The 16,751-nt window shown below is 37.2% G+C and overlaps 1 protein-coding gene across 1 annotated transcript; it reads right to left on the bottom strand.

Moving 5' to 3' along the window:
* Window positions 1-6,146: 6,146 nt before the first annotated feature.
* Window positions 6,147-7,391, bottom strand: LOC117621746 (UPF0481 protein At3g47200-like). The gene has a single exon (XM_034352300.1). The coding sequence runs from the start codon at window positions 7,218-7,220 to the stop codon at window positions 6,147-6,149; it is 1,074 nt and encodes a 357-aa protein (XP_034208191.1). The 5' UTR covers window positions 7,221-7,391.
* Between the last annotated feature and the right edge of the window lie 9,360 nt (window positions 7,392-16,751).

Here is a 16,751-nt window from a genome sequence, read left to right as displayed (position 1 = left end):
TTATAAGAGAAAAAAATGCTTTAATAAGATTTTTCCTGATTTAGCCTTATTCTATTTATTAACTCAACAAACTTTCCACCTTTCATGATTAATTTTATTTAACAAATAAATCAAAACAATAGAAACTGAAAAGGTAGCGATGCCTCTGTGAACCTTTGCCTGCAGCCTTCTCTGCTTCGATTGCACCCTTTCGCAGCCTTGGTCATTGCACCCTCATGCATGTGTATAGAGAGAAGAATTGAGTTGCTGACTTTCTTCCTAACTGGAGCTATAACTTGGATCTGGGCTTGTTCATTCTTGACACGGCTTCTAGTTGGGTCAGTTCTTGTTTAACTGATGGTACATCAGCTATTCCTGAAGCTAGATTGGTCTGTTTAGACCAGGGTGAATAGTTTCTTTTGTTCTGGGGTGTTTACCGCCACTTTACCAGGGGGAAAAAAAAAAAAAAAAAAAGCCTGAGCATACATTCTTATTCCAAAAAAGAGAAAAAGAAACACAGAAGTCTCTTCAATTGGGTGTCTGATAGTAGTAAAGTTCATGAGTTTATAATACATGTTCACCAGAAGTTTTTCATTTTTTCTTTTCTTCTTTGGTTAGATCAGTTTTTTTTATTTATTTATTTATTTATTTTTATTTATCAAAGAGTAAGAAACTTTCATTCCAACCATCAGCCATACAATTTGCAATCAAAACATGGATGCAACAAGAGGTGGCCTCATTAAAATCTTTCCATAAAAACCCCCAATGGAGGAAATCCGGTCAAGGAAAAAGAGTACCACAACATCCGAAACCGAAACCAAAACAACTACTCACCCTCCATGTGTTTGTTACCAATAGTGATACAAGCCAGTCAGGAGCTTGGCTGTAGCTTTTGGGTACCGACGGAGAGGACCAAGGAATTAGAGCTGACGATTTGCAAGAGGCTGGGTTTCGGTAAGGAGGCTGCATAGTCGGCAACGTGGCTGTACAATCGGGAGGAGGCCGTGCATGTGCGTGCTCTTTCGTAGCTTTCCGCATAGCCCTGCCGAACGGCAAGGGTTATTTGAAATTTATTTTTGAGGCCTCCCTCCCCACTTTCCGCACAATCGCTGGTTGGCAAGGATTTTGACAGGAGGGTTCAGTATCTGTACCTTCGGCGTGACTCTGAAGCTGGGTTCGATCTTTGTGAAGGTGGCCTTGGGAAAGGGAGCCACGAGCACCCTTTTATCCCCTCGGCAATGATTTTGTGAGCTATCCTCAGAGTCGAGATCCACAGCCTGGATTCTAGCAGTTTGGAGGAGATTTGTCTCAAGCTTTGGACACTTGGGCATTGTAGGCTTCGGCAAGGGCAGTGGCATGATTTTGCTGCTGTAAAGCTTGGGTATATACTTGCAAGGAGTTACAACCCTTGCTGTTCAGTGGCTTCTGCAAGCGGGTTGAGCAGCAAAGGTCTATGCATGGCAAAGCAAGGTGGTGGTTCATTCGGCAAGGTGACCCAGTCCTCACGGCCTCGGCAAGGTGAGGTTCAATTGGAGGGATGTGGTGCCGTTTGGCTTGGCCATTTGAATTGCTCCAGACTTTCTAATATACTAAAATATAAGATAAGAATTCGGCACTTGCAGCTAGTTGTCTTCAATCATGCAAATGATAATAACCATGTAAGCCATGCAAACAAGAATAACCATGCAAGCCATGCAAGAAATAATAACCACGTGGGCTTGCCATTGGATTGAAATGGTGGTTGGCCCCCTTAGCCCTGCAAAGTGATGCTGTCAGTGAATTGGAATATTTGGCAATTGCCAAATTGGAGCATCTTCAAAGTGGCCAGGACAGCTATTATTCATTGCAATATTCATGAACCATATTGTTGAATATGTAAGAATAGAAATCTTATCCTGTGGTGAGGATGCACGTGGGCATCCACAGAGTGGAGTAATTTTTCCTTGGCCGTGCGCAAGCCATGTATGGTGATATCTTTGGTGCACTTGGGATATTTGGCCACCCATAAATTGAGACTCTTGCAACGTGATTGGAAGTTGGTTCCTTGGGCTGAAATGGTGGCTTGGCCATGCAAGCCATGCAAGGCGAGGTGTCGAAGGCCTCGCTCACATTAGAGAGGTCTGCAGAAGGCACCGTATGCACCACATGATGATGAGGTGCCGAATGATGGCGGGGTGCGAAGGGAACGCGCGGAATGATGGAGGGGTGCCGAATGATGAAGCTTGTAGAACAAGCTCAAGTCCCCCTATTTTTACTCTTCAAAGAAGTGCCGAACGACACTTTGAGTTGAGATGTTGGTTTGGCTATGCAAGCCGTGCAAAATGATAGCCACATTCTGATCGGCTTTTCCTTGAAATATCATCTTCTGCAATTTGTTGCCTTAGCATTCATTGTTGCTCCAGTAAGATATTGCCGAACGGCAACTTAGGTGATGTTGATTGTGTGGGTGCCTAGGGGCATTGAAGAAAGGGAGAACGACATAAGCCTTTTGTGTCGATTCCCACAGACGGCGCCAAACTGTTGATGCTCAAAATGGTTAGGCCAAGGTTGAGTCCAACTTAGTGATGAGGTGTGATGGATGATGGATGAAGGTGAGGACCTTCACCAAGTGTGTGAGGATTTGGGCAAACGATAAACATGTAGAAGACAAGATATACGTGGTTCACCCGAATGATGGGCTACGTCCACGGAGAAGGGTGTTCTCATTATGATAATGTTTGTTTACATTTGTACAAGGGGATTAGACCCAAATATAAAGATAGCAAGTAAGAAGTCCAGTCCAGAGACGGATCCAGAAGAGAGAGTCCAAGGCCTAAGGGTCTAGATCTAAGACCCGGATCCCCTTCTAAGGAAAGAGCATCTTTTTTTATAGGTGAGGAGGAGTCTCCATCTCTTGTAGTTTTCCGATGTGGGACTCCTCTTGCTTTGATTTTGGGGTGGTGCTTCTTTGGCTAAGGTGATGACCTCTCAAAGCATGGCACTCGAATGATCTAGCCTAGCTAGTTGCTCGGTCAGTTATGGTACAAACAGAGGTTTAATCCACCTAATAAATCATGGCACCCTTGTTGGCTTGGTGCGAGTATTATGTATTTTAAACTGCTCCAAAAACTCCATGGTCCACTCAATAATCTCAGAAAGCCCATCAACGGTCTTTCTGTAGAGCACCTCATTGCGAAGCTTCCAAACTCTCCAACAACAACACACAAAACTTTATAATTCAGAGTCTGACAGAGTATGAAACATAACCTCCAAAAAATATCAAAAGAGCCTTGTCTGACCGCCGAATCAATGTTGAAGGAAGTTAGCGCCCAAAACCGTCTACTGCGTTTACAACCCCAAAAAGCATGGATAACATCCTCCGTCGCCGTCCCACAACCAGAACAATAAGCTGAGACCAGCACCTTCCTATGGACAAGGTTTAGTGCTATAGGCAAAATATTTAAACTTTCCCTCCAAAGCAGGATTTTAATCTTATTTGGAACTTCCAAGTGCCAAAGTTGTTAAGTGATCGAAGTATTTGATTTAGTTAAGTTCAATTCACATTAAAGCCTCCTATTAATCACAGGATTAAAGCCTCTTTGTATTTGATTTAAATGGTTTTTTTTTTTTTTTGGGTTATGAAGGAGGAGTGGCGTTCAAGGGTTTTGTTTTTGGTTAAAGTGAATGGTGTTGAATGAATCAATTATTTTTTGAGTAATGATCGTGATGATGTTGTCAATTATTTGGGTTGTTGTTCGCTTCATTGGTAATTAATAGAAAAATGGAAAGTTTGTTGGGTTAATTAATAGAATAAGGATAAATAAAAAAATAAAAAAAATTCTTATTAAATCATTGTTTCTCTCTCATAATAATGTCATGAAATAAAAAATAAAAAATAAAGAGTCAACTATAGTTAAATCTATGGACATATGTGTCACCTTTTGGGAAGGGTGATAAAGATACACATTTGGTTAAAGCAGTGAGCAAAAATACTCAGAAAAAATTCCAAGAGATTAGTACCCAATGAGAAAACAAATTTGGTTAAAGTACTCATTGGTGATAATTATTATCAGTTCTGGCAGATAAACCCTCCATAGTCAGTTCCTAAGGCAGTCACTTCTCTGTTTTTGAAAGAGAACCTAACCCCTCTTTAATTCCAACTGCCCCCTGTGAGAGCTCAAACTGTGATGGTTAGTTTGATTTTCCAATTTGAACAATTCCCTGTTTCCTATTTATCTTTTTTAAGAAAACACAGTCTACGTCTCTTGAAAGATGGTGCCTTCTGTGGAGTAGAAGCAATATCTTTGAATATATAAAAGGGATTTGATCTTCTGGTGGCAGAGATTCAGAGCTGTCCCTTCTTTTTGCCTGCCTTTGTCAACTCCTTATCAACCCAGTTGAAATTGTTGACTTTCCTAAGTCAGAGAAAAAAGATTCACATGAGTCTATTTCCTTTTGTGCTTCTTCTTTTTTTTTTTTAAATCATGCCAAGCCCTTTTGACTTTTCTGGAGCTATGGGCTGATTGGCTTTTTCTTTTTCAAGGCCCAAGTGATAGATTCTGGGCTAGGCCTTCTCGAATTTGGGCTCTTGAATTCAACTTCGATGCAAAGCCCAATCTGCTTGGGTCCTGAGATTGCTTCGTTTATTCTGGGTTTCCAATGTTGGGCTGAGTGTGTATTTTGGGCATAGGCTTTCGATATTTGGACTGGGTGTGCCAAATTTAGGCCCAAACACCTAATGTCATCTAAAATATTACCCAGATTACTCCATAGCTCACCATCTCCCTTCAGTAAAGCCACAACTTCCTGCGAGTCTGATGCTACCAAAAAATCAGAGATTCCCAACTCAGTAGCCTTTAATAATCCCATGTGTATAGCAGCACGTTCAGTAGCCAAAACATCCAAACCTGCTGGGCCTTGATCAGCAAACCCCCAAATAAAGTTACCTGCAGAGTCTCTTAAGACACCACCCACCCCTCTATTGGAGCCAACTTGTCCAATCGCCCCATCACAATTCAATAACAACGAAGAAGAGGGAGGTTTAATCCACCTAATAAATCGTGGCACCCTTGCTGGCTTGGTGCGAGTATTATATATTTTAAACTACTCCAAAAACTCCATGGTCCACTCAACAATCTCAGAAAGCCCATTAACGGTCTTTCTGTAGAGCACCCCATTTCGAAGCTTCCAAACTCTCCAACAACAACACACAAAACGTTATAATTCGCAGTCTGACAGAGTATGAAACATAACCTCCAAAAACTCAGCAAAAGAGCCTTGTCTGACCGACGAATCAATGTTGAAGGAAGTTAGCGCCCGAAACCGTCTGCTGCATTTACAACCCCAAAAAGCATGGATAACATCCTCCGTCTTCGTCCCACAATCAGAACAATAAGCTGAGACCAGCACCTTCCTATACACAAGGTTTAGTGCTGTAGGAAAAATATTTAAACTTGCCCTCCAAAGTAGGATTTTAACCTTATTTGGAACTTCCAAGTGCCAAAGTTGTTAAGTGATCAAAGTATTTGATTTAGTTAAGTTCAATTCACATTAAAGCCTCCTATTAATCACAGGATTAAAGCCTCTTAGTATTTGACTTAAATTTTATTTGATTTAATTTTTTTTTTTGGGTTATGAAGGAGGAGTGGCGTTCAAGGGTTTTGTTTTTGGTTAAAGTGAATGGTGTTGAATGAATCAATTATTTTTTGAGTAATGGTTGTCATGATATTGCCAATTATTTGGGTTGTTGTTTGCTTCATTGGTAATTAATAGAAAAATGGAAAGTTTGTTGGGTTAATTAATAGAATAAGGGTAAATCAGAAAATAAAAATCTAATTAAATCATTGTTTCTATCTCATAATAATGTCATGAAATAAATAAAAAAATAAAGAGTCAACTATAGTTAAATCTATGGACATATGTGTCACCTTTTGGGAGGGGTGGTGAGAGTACACATTGGGTTAAAGCGGTGAGCAAAAATACTTCGAAAAAATTCCGAGAGATTAGTAGCCAATGAGAAAACAAATTTGATTAAAGTACTCATTGGTGATAATTATATTACAAGTGCCTTTATTCTGGTCATAGACAAATACATCACTGGTGCTCACATATATATGTACTATCAACAATATAGTAGCACAAGACATGGCAATAAAGTAAACTAAAAAACACATTCAAGTAAAAAATTTCTACTTGAACTTGTAGGAGAGAATGGAATATACGGTTTGTATGAAAGTAAGAGCTAGAATGACGAGGGCGGCAACGAAAGAGATGATTGACCAAGGATTGCTAAAATAATCGCGTCCGAGAATTGTTTGCCATCTGTGCCAGCGACCCTGATGATATTGTGTCACCTTCTCGAATAGCTCCCCGTAAGAGAAACTGCTGAATTCGGCATCATTGTTAAGCCTGTTGAAGAAAGAGGCAGTGTCCTCCGAGCTCAGAAAGGTCTGCATGATCTCTTTCTCAACTAGAAACTCTATGTCTTTGCTGGAGTTTATAAGATTATCCATCAGAAAAGCATAAGAGGAAATGTGAGTTGTGGAGTTTATGATATTTGGTTCACACTGTTCAAAGGCAATGAGGTTTCTGAAGAGAGACTCTCCATTCTCTTGAACTCTTATTGGCGGGATCTCCATCACTCCATCTTTGAAAGTCACATTCAACATGTCATTGTCTTTTCCACGTTTGAATTTCACCCCAGCTTGCAGCAGCTCTGTCACCGAGGGAATCGATTGCCAAGAAAATGATTTCGTATTCTCTGCATTTTCATCGAATGATCTGATTAAACAGTTTCTTATGAAATCAAGTAGGTGCAAATTTTTCCCCACCCCATCTATTTCCGGACTCATTTCAAACGTCCAAGAGTAAAAAAAGTTGAGAGCAAGGTCAGGTAGAGTACGCCTTCCCGATATCCATGTGATATCGAACAAGCATTCAAGAACTCTCCAAGGAATCTGGTTTTCAAGTAGAAGTAGGTCATTTAGAAGTGCCAGGATCACCCATTTAGCCCACACAGGATCATCCTTATCTTGGGTCAACTCACCCGCATACACTTTGAAGAGTTCTATAAGAAAACAACCATCAAGCACCATCATTTCGACAAATTGATCACTGCTCAGATCATCAAATTTTTCTTCGTAACAATTACGATAATATTGTTCTGTACTTCTAATGACTTTGACAAAGTACTCCAAATTAGTGTCTGGAGTTGGTTTGCGCTCAAGGAGCAAATGCAAGTACCATAGCTTAGTTTCTTGCATGGCTTGCAGGTTCTTCTTTCCATGGTGAAACGGTCCAATTGAAACTAAATTAGGAACAAAAACTTTTTCATTGTGCTTGCGCAACAGATTAGGGATCCGAAATATGGAACGACGAGTTGGTAACGATGACTCTTTGCGAAGCTTGCCTTCAATCGAGGAAGCTAAGAGTTTATCTCTGTTTCCATTTGCAATCACATTATTATTTTCTGCTATTTCATGCCCGCCCGTATCACCAATATTAATCAACCAATAGTTATTTACCTTGTTTTCACTGGAAACTAATGATTCGTCATCTTCATGATTTGTGTTTTCAGCCGAAACGGACTTATTGTTTACTTTATTTGTTGGCATGTCATATCCTTCATCAGCTCTAGTTATTTTAATAAATAGAGAACTTCCTACCCTCTTCATCATCATGAACTCCCTTTCTGAGTCCAAATTGTCAGCTATATCTGCTTTTAATTAGAAGGGGAAAAATGAAAATTGTTAGTCACAAAAACCAAATGTGAATATAGAACACTGATTAGTTGAATTGGATTATGCTTTATAAGTAACAACAAACCCTCTATATAAAATATTTATGCTTTATAAGTAACACTTGGTGTCTAGATTATATTGAATTGGATAACTCAGTAGATTCAAGGTATGTTGAATGAAGAAATGAAAAATTAAGGGCTGTTATTCAATCCAATTCAATCCTAGGAACCAACCTAATGTTGATCAAGTACTTTACATGGGTAACTTCAATTAACAATGACCAACAGAATTGTAGTTAGGGCTAAATTACATGTTGATTGCTTACCCGGTATATATATATATATATATATATATATATATATATATATAATCCCCTTCTATTGAGGGATCCTTTATGAAATTTTTTTCAACGTTACAAACTATCTATTTTTCATATCTTTATTCAGATATCATCTTTGCAAAAAATCATGAAAATTGAAAATCATTAAGGCATTTAATTAAGATCAACAAAATGAAAGAGCACGATACTTCAAGAAAGTACTTAAATTTCAATAATTTAATTGAACGGTCAAATGATATCTTATTCAAGTGATTTTTTGTAGAGATGATCTTTTAATGAATGTCTACAAAATAGACAATTTGGATTAGTGAACTACAATGTATAGTGGGTCCTACAAGAGTGTTTCTCAAATAAGGTTATTTGAGGGTTCTCTCAACGAAAGCTCTTGGTATATATATAATTGTAATTAACTACACAGCATATATATTTAAATATATTGTAAAATGTTAAATGTTGAAAAAAGGAAAGACGCATTACATGGGGTTGGAAAAACTTGAAGAGGATGATCGAATTTTGAAGCTATTCTGGAAATAGACTAGTGATCCGAACTTCAAGCTAGCTCTCCACACAAAGTGAAGGAAAGATAGAAAGCTCTCCCAAGATTAGTGAAACAGAGAAACCTATGTGAACCACGAATTGCTTGCTTGCCCTACTTATATAATAGATAGTTAGACATGTGTTGGTTTCATTTACATCATCACCGCCAGCCAGAGGCCCAGAAGGCAAGTGTGTACATTAGAAAACTGAAAGTAGCCGTAGAATAACGTGCAAAAATGAACCACATGAACCCCATTTACTTATTATTTGGTGGATTCCCTATTACTTGGACAACTACTCCAGGTCTTTTTTTATTTTTCTACATTAATTTATTGTTATAAGCTATTATTAATACTGGTTCATCTCACCACTTGCACAATAATGCGAAAAGTCCCCGTTTACTTTAGATAAGTACTCCAGTCCAGGTCTTTATTTATTTGTAATGTTGAGAGTTTTTTTGTGTGGATATAATATCATTGGAGACTTTTTATTTTATATTTTAATATAATCTAAATTACGGGGAGGGGGATTCAAACTCGGTTGCAGAGTGAGGAGCACATCTGCTTTAGTCAATTTTGCTAAACTCATGTCTGCAACATTGGAGAATTTACAATAACACTGTATGAATAAAAAATCTCTCTCTAAAAAAAAAAATTTCATGAATCTAGTGAGTTATCAAATTCAACCAAATCTTATGCAGCTAGCGTGACCTAATAAATAATTTATTGCTAAATGTGAATGCCTGACAGCAAAACACACTACAAGGTAAAAAGCCTTAACATCTTTGAGCCATATGTACACAGCTAGTAACAAACGACATAGACTATGGCAAAACTTGAAAAACTCAAATAGAAAACTGCATAGAGGAACACCCATACACAGGGCCGGATGCACCAAGGGAGAAGAGGGGTCAATTGACTCCTTGGGATGCCAGCGTTTGGCTATGGAGGTCTCAGGTGAGCAGCCCTTGACCAGCAGCTTGTTGACCCCTTAGGTGCATTGAATGTGCTTGACGAAAGTCCCCAAAGAGAGAAAGCGAGGTGGGTTGGTGAGTTACAACGACGGTCATGTAACACCCCGACTCCAAATTTAATTCCTATTTTAAATTATTTAAGTGAATTAACGAATTTACCCTTAGGGCAGGGGTAAATTGGTCATTTTCTTGCCCAGAAAGTATTTGGGGCAGTGACTGGTATTTTTGGGTAAGTAGTATTGAGACGAATTCGTAGACACGCGGTAGGCTTGAATCAGAGTTGTAACGAAGAAGTTACAATCAAAACATTATCAATGGCAAACTTGTAAATATTTCGAAAAGTTTGGTAAAAATCAGATTTTTCACCTCAGCTCTCTCTCTCCTCGCGCACGCTCGACACTCTCTCTCTCCTCAGTCTCTCTCTCTCCTCGACGCCGACTCTCTCTCTCTCCTTGCTCGCGTGTTAACCCGATGAGATCCTTAAGTTGTCACGAGCGCATAGGAATTCGCGGATCTCAATTCGGATGTCGTTTGACTATCGAACAGATTTTCGCATATTGTGTGTTATCCGGGTTCGATAGGTTCTGACCTTTGAATCGTTTCCCAATCAATATATGTTGTTCTAGGTATTCCTAAGATCGTATAGGAATTCGCGGATTATGAATCGGAGCCCCGGATGTTCTGATTCAATAACTTAAAGTTTGCGTGTTTTGTAATAACCGACCGATCGTGCGATCGTAAGCGATCTAACCATCCGTTTCGGACCAAACTTGCGAGACGAGTATCTTAAACCTTGTGGAACCTCTAGAAACTTTCAGATTGTAAAACGGAGGTCGTGGGTCCCGTGGGGCCGGTTGACCCGAATTGGGAAGTTTGACCGTCAGTTGACCGAGTGTCTCTCGAAGCTGTTCCATCGTCCAAATTGGGTAGTTGGACCTTAGAACGTCTTATTCCTAGTACACTTACTGGAAACCTGGGAAATTAGGATATTTAATTCAAAGTACTCGTTCGAAACGCTTTGTATTAATCTCGTATATGTATTCTGAAATAGGTACTCCGACCATGCATACGCAGCAGGCGGGACCCTCTAAGGGTCAAGCAGCGTGGGACTACTTGTGAGTGGAGTTTGTTTTCAAATCTTATGCATGGTTTTATGGATGAAAGATTTATGCTTAACGTTTTTAATGATTTATTGAATATATTATTTTTGTCCACTCACAATTTTCTGTTTTGCGCCCCAGCCAGTAGTTGACTGAGCTCTGCAGCAGAGCCGGATCGTGCGCTTCCGAGCCTTGAACCTTCGTAGGACTCTTTCTTCATGTTATTTCCTTTGAACTCTGTTTTGTTGAAATTGAAGTTCTTAGACATGCTCTATTATCGCCCTGTTATGGTTGGATTTGTGAGGCCGGAGGCCAGTTTGTTGTAAATTGTTTATTCCCTTTAAAGTATGCTGCTGGTTGTGATTATTTTGTATTTTTATGCAGGTTGAATTTTGTTGGGTTTGTTCAATTTACAGGAGGGACTCTACCAAAATTTTGGTAAAGAGTCTCGGTTTTTAGTAAATGGGCCCGGCATCAGAGTGATGTCGGAACAAAGACAGGATCCGCTCCGGTTTCCGGGGAAATTCCGGGGCGGGTCCTGTCAGGTCATGGGTGGGTGAGTTTTAATTTTGGACAGAGATAGAGAAAAGGAAAGGTAATAGGTGAGTTACAACGATGGTCAAGGGTGGGTGAGTTTTAATTTTGGACAGAGATGAAAAGGAAAGGTAATGAGTGGGTTACAACGATGTTAATGGGCGGGTGAGTTTTAATTTTGGACAAAGATAGAGAAAAGGAAAGGTAATGGGTCGGTTACAGCGATGGTAATGGGCAGGTGAGTTTTAATTTTGGACAGAAATAGAGAAAAGGAAAGGCAAGACAGAGCAAATGGTAATGGGTGGGTTACAGCAATGGTAACAGGTGGTTGAGTTTTAATTTTGGACTGAGATAGAGAAAAGGAAGTGCAAGACCGAGAAGATCAAAAGGAATTTGTGTTGCAAACTGTTGAGATTGGTAAAATTCCCATGTGGGACCCATGTAGTAAATGGGGAAGCAAGTTCTGGTTTTGGTTTGGCTTTTGGAGGAAGTTATGTTGCATTAAATGAGTGGTTGAAATTGAAGACATTTAGGTCTTAACTCGGGGCTCCCGACATTGGCAGGGAATGGGAACAGGAATGTAGGCACGCCAACGACAGGAAATATGTTATATTATATGGGAAAATTCTTTTTATTTTATAAAAGTTGACAAGGTACGGAAGAGAGGATTGGGGTGGATGTTGCAGAGAGTGAAACTGTGGAAAAGAAAATATGAGGTTTTGTTTTTTGTTTTCATTTACATCATCACCGCCAGCCAGAGGCCCAGAAGGCAAGTGTACATTAGAAAACTGAAAGTAGCCTTAGAATAATGTGCAAAAATAAACCACATGAACCCCGTTTATTTATTTATTTATTATTTGGTGGATCCCCTCTTATTTGGTCTTTTTTTTTATTTTTCTACATTAATTTATTGTTATAAGCTATTATTAATACTGGTTCATCTCACCACTTGTATAATAATGCGAAAAGTCCCCGTTTACTTTAGATAAGTACTCCAGCCCGGGTCTTTACTTATTTGTAATGTTGAGAGTTTTTTTGTGTGGATATAATAACATTGGAGACTTTTTATTTTATATTTTAATATAATCTAAACAGCAGAGAGGGGAATTCGAATTCGGTTGCAGAGTAAGGAGCATATCTGCTCTAGCCAACTTTGCTAAGCTCATGCTTGTAACATTGGAGACTTTATAATAACACTGTATGAATAAAAAATCTCTCTCCAAAAAAAAAACTTTATAAATTTAGTGAGTTATCAAATTCAACCAAATCTTATACAGCTAACGTGATCTAATAAATAATTTTTTGCTAAATGTGACTGCCTAACAGCAAAACACACTACAACGTAAAAGCCTTTACCATCTTTGAGCAATATGTACACAGCAGCTAGTAACAAACGACATAGACTATGGCAAAAATTGAAAAACTTAAATAGAAAACTGCGTAGAGGCACACCCATACATCGCAAAAATAAGAATGAAATTGGCCAATGGGATGGGGTCTAATTCAGTAAAAAAATGGCCACTTGTATATCAGTTATCTTGAATTGTAATTTTCATGCATGAGCCATCTTGATAGTGTGTGTGAGAAAATAAAAAACAAAGATTTAGTTTTAATAAGTTAATTGTCGAAAGGATTCGCAAATTCCAATCCATATTCTTCAAAAAGGGCATCATTCTCCTTGGAGAATTCTTGAATCTTTTTTAGGACATACAATTACATTGTCGAGACATTCAAGTTCAGAAGTTCATAATGCCTACCGATCAACAAACTATATAGTGGACGTTATGGCTATAATATGGGACAAAGCGCCAACATCGAACTTCTATTATATTTGCGTATCCAATTTCCCCTTTTCATTGGTTTGTATTAATTTACTTGATCGTCTTAAGTTAAGACTCTTACCCGAATTCTCGTCATTTCTTTTTATTTAATATATATATATATATATATATGCATGTGAGGTATAGCTTAGTTGGTTGAGCTCTTTGACCTCCATTCATATGAGCAGAGGTTCGAAACCTCAGACATCTAATAAATATTTTTGTAAACCCACCTCCCCCAATAGCTTGTACTCAAAAAATTATATATATATCAGTCCTCTTCTATTGAGGGACACCCTTTAAGGTACCCCACAAATTTTTTCCAATGATCAAAACTTTTTTTTTTAGAAGTCTTCATTCATATATCATCTTTGCAAAAAACTAGACAAATCAGAAACTATTTAGACATCTAATTGTGTCCTACAAAATTGATGAACACGGTACTTCAAGAAAATACTTAAATTTCAATATTTCTATTGAGTGCTCAAATGATATCAGATTCAAGTGATTTTTTGCTGAGATGGTATTTGAATGAATATCTACAAAATAGATAGTTTGGATTAATGAAATGCCATTGCATACATTGCATCAGGCTAAGCTAAAAAAAAACTATGTAACTAGTCAATGATGACCTTCCATGGATTCGCCTATATAAGCCGCAGCTAAGGTTGCAAAAATAAGAGCTTGAATACCGCTTGTAAATAATCCAAGGAACATGACAGGTATAGGAACTACTGAAGGTACTAAAGAAACAAGAACAACAACTACTAATTCATCAGCTAAAATATTTCCGAAAAGTCGGAAACTAAGCGATAGGGGTTTTGTGAAATCTTCTAAAATGTTAATGGGTAAAAGGATTGGAGTTGGTTGAATGTATTTACCGAAATAACCTAATCCCTTTTTTGTAAGGCCCGCATAGAAATATGCTACTGAAGTGAGTAAAGCTAAAGCAACGGTAGTATAGGGTGAATCCTATAAAGGTGTCCCTCAAATAATCCCTCAATTGAAGCTCTCTCTCTCTATATATATATATATATATATGTGTGTGAAAGCATAATGTCACCTATTACACACCTATATTGTCCTAGCCCACTTGAAGGAAGCTTCTAATTTGGTATTTAATTTATATTTTCAATTAGATCAAGTTATTGTTGGCCATTCATATTTAATATCCCTTTGCTTCCCTCGGTCTTACTTCCTTTTTCTTTTTCTTTTTTTATTTTTTTTGAGAAAAAAATAGATTCATTCATTAATCATGAAGGCTCCTTCTCAATCCATGTTACATAATTTGTGCAGCTTAGCGCAAACCGCACAAGAGGATGAGCTTTTCTAGTGCACTGGCGATGTTGCCAAATGACAATTAAAAGAGGGAAAACAACGACTGAAGAGTTTCACCATCCGCCTCATAACTTTCGTCTCCTAAATAAAGAGCTTTGATAATGACCTCCCGTGCATCCATTTTCAAGATTACATCGTAAAATCCCTAATACAAGTGATAGTCTAAACGATAAGAGAAAGAGAGTTTCATACATACACACACACTGCCAAAGTGTCATGAAACTTCAAATCTGAGACTACTTATCTACAAGTGAAAACTATTTTTCACTAAATTAGACCCCGTTGGCACTTTATTTTTTCTTTTAATCATTTTTATACACACATTTGTGTGTACAGTGTATATTTTAGCGGGCCGATATTTCATTCCATTATCAAATGGTCTTCGTGTCTAACGTGGTTGATGAAAAATATAGATATAACGTTCAAGTATGGTACTCCCCTCAAAAGTCTCCGACCCAATTGTAATAAACAATGTTTTTTTGGGATAAAATATAATAAATAATGCCGAAACAAAATAAACATTATAACCAATTATATGTACTACAAAAAAAATAAAAAATAAAGACCTCACTAATAATAATTACAATAGTATAAAATCATCATATGACTTTTTTAGTATTTTATTTCGACTGCAAAATAATTACAATAAAAAATATGCAATAATAAATAAAGAGCTAGATTAATCCAAGTACAAGGACGACAAGTGGTAGACTAAAAACTTGCTAATATAAAACAAGGACAGGCCAAGAGAATCAAACATCGTTTCACTTGAGTTTCTCTCTGCCATTGTAAGTGAGATTAATGAAAGCAGGACTGCAGAGGCTCTCAAGCATAGATCGAATCAAACTTCGATTATCATCTGTTTAAATTTCTCCAACAAATTGAGCTCAAACTTTAAACCTTATATAGCCATGTAAGCAACTGCTTCCCTTTTATATATGATGTCAGTTCGTTCACCTTTTTTTGTTTTTGTTTTTTTTTTTTTCTAAGGGTTAAATTTAGCAATATAGAGACTTTATTTTTTCATTCAAAACTGTCAATTCAATTAGAGACTTTTTTTTGTGCTTAAATTATTTTGTAAACAAATTAGAATAATCGTATATCAAACAGATTGGAAATCTTTCTGCGCAAGCTCCTGGCGTGAGCCATATATGTCTATGAAGCTTCATTTTAGGTCATTTTTTATCGGTGCTAATTCAATACTGTTTGGGAGCTAAAAGCGCTTTCTGACATCTAAAAGTGTTTTTGATAGTGTATGGTAGAAAAATTTAGAAGCAATTCTGAGTCATAGAAGTGGTTTCTGGAGAAGCACATTTTATGTGCTTTTTTAGGAAGCACTTGAATTTTTTTTATAAAAATTCAATATTTTTATAATAAAAGAGCCTTTGTTAAAAGCACTTATTAACAGAAATACTTCCTAGATTATTATTATTATTATTATTATTATTATTATTTTAAATAGCATAACAATAATCTATAATGATTGCATGAACATTTAAATCCGTTTGATAACTTTTTAGTTTTTGCTTTCAATAGAAGGAAAAATATATAGGGAAATCAATGTTGACGCTTCTCAACTTTCACAATTGGTTTCGACCAAAATATAATTAATTAATTATTTTTCATATTCTTAATGTTTTGACCCTCCTGACCCTTTTAGAAAACAAAAACATTGAACCTTTGCAACCTTGACATGTATATACTTGTAGTTGTTATAACGTATATGAAGCTTACCTTTTGTATTAGTTGTTGATTTATGAAATAATACCAAGGAATATTTGGTATTTGAGTTTGTTTTGTTTTGATTTAATCTTTAAATGCGTTTGATTCATGAGAAAAAGGACTTTCGTAATAGGAAATCAATGTTTGGTGGATATGGAAAAGGTTTCCTCGCGAAAATCAAACCTTTCCTCCATCCTATGTTTCATTTCCCCCTCCCATGTTGCAAATATGCTCTTATTAACAATTAAAAATACCAAGGCATGCATTATTGATTACATTTTTTTATTACATATTTCTAATTGAGGGGTATAATAATTGAAAAACTAAACAAGGTTTGTTTCCAATTTTCATACAAAACCAAACATTGGTAATGAAGTAAATTGGTATTTCCTAATTACTTTTTCGACATTACCAAACATGAGAAAACAATCTACTATTTCCCTTTTCTCTAGGAACATATATAGGGAGCCAATCAAAGTGTGGTCTCACGTTCGAACCCATGACACCTTCATTTCCACACTAATAGTGGCATGTTAATTTTCTCGAAACTCAAATTAATTAGATTTTGCAAAATTTTTAATTACCCGTTCAAATTTTTTGTAGTTTATTGACATGTGGGTATGATAATTAATTTCAATGTTCTCCTATCAAAACCAGATTTCGACTCATTTGGAGTTATAAAAGGAGTTC

This window comes from Prunus dulcis, chromosome 3 (genome assembly GCF_902201215.1).
Source record: "Prunus dulcis chromosome 3, ALMONDv2, whole genome shotgun sequence".
NCBI classification, from domain to species: domain Eukaryota; kingdom Viridiplantae; phylum Streptophyta; class Magnoliopsida; order Rosales; family Rosaceae; genus Prunus; species Prunus dulcis.
Note: the sequence above shows the minus strand (reverse complement) of the source record. Positions and strands in the feature narration are given on the sequence as shown.

Bases quoted from the DNA above. Each gene is read 5' to 3' on its own strand.
- LOC117621746 (XM_034352300.1), bottom strand. From the start codon at position 7,220: ATGCAAGAAACTAAGCTATGGTACTTGCATTTGCTCCTTGAGCGCAAA.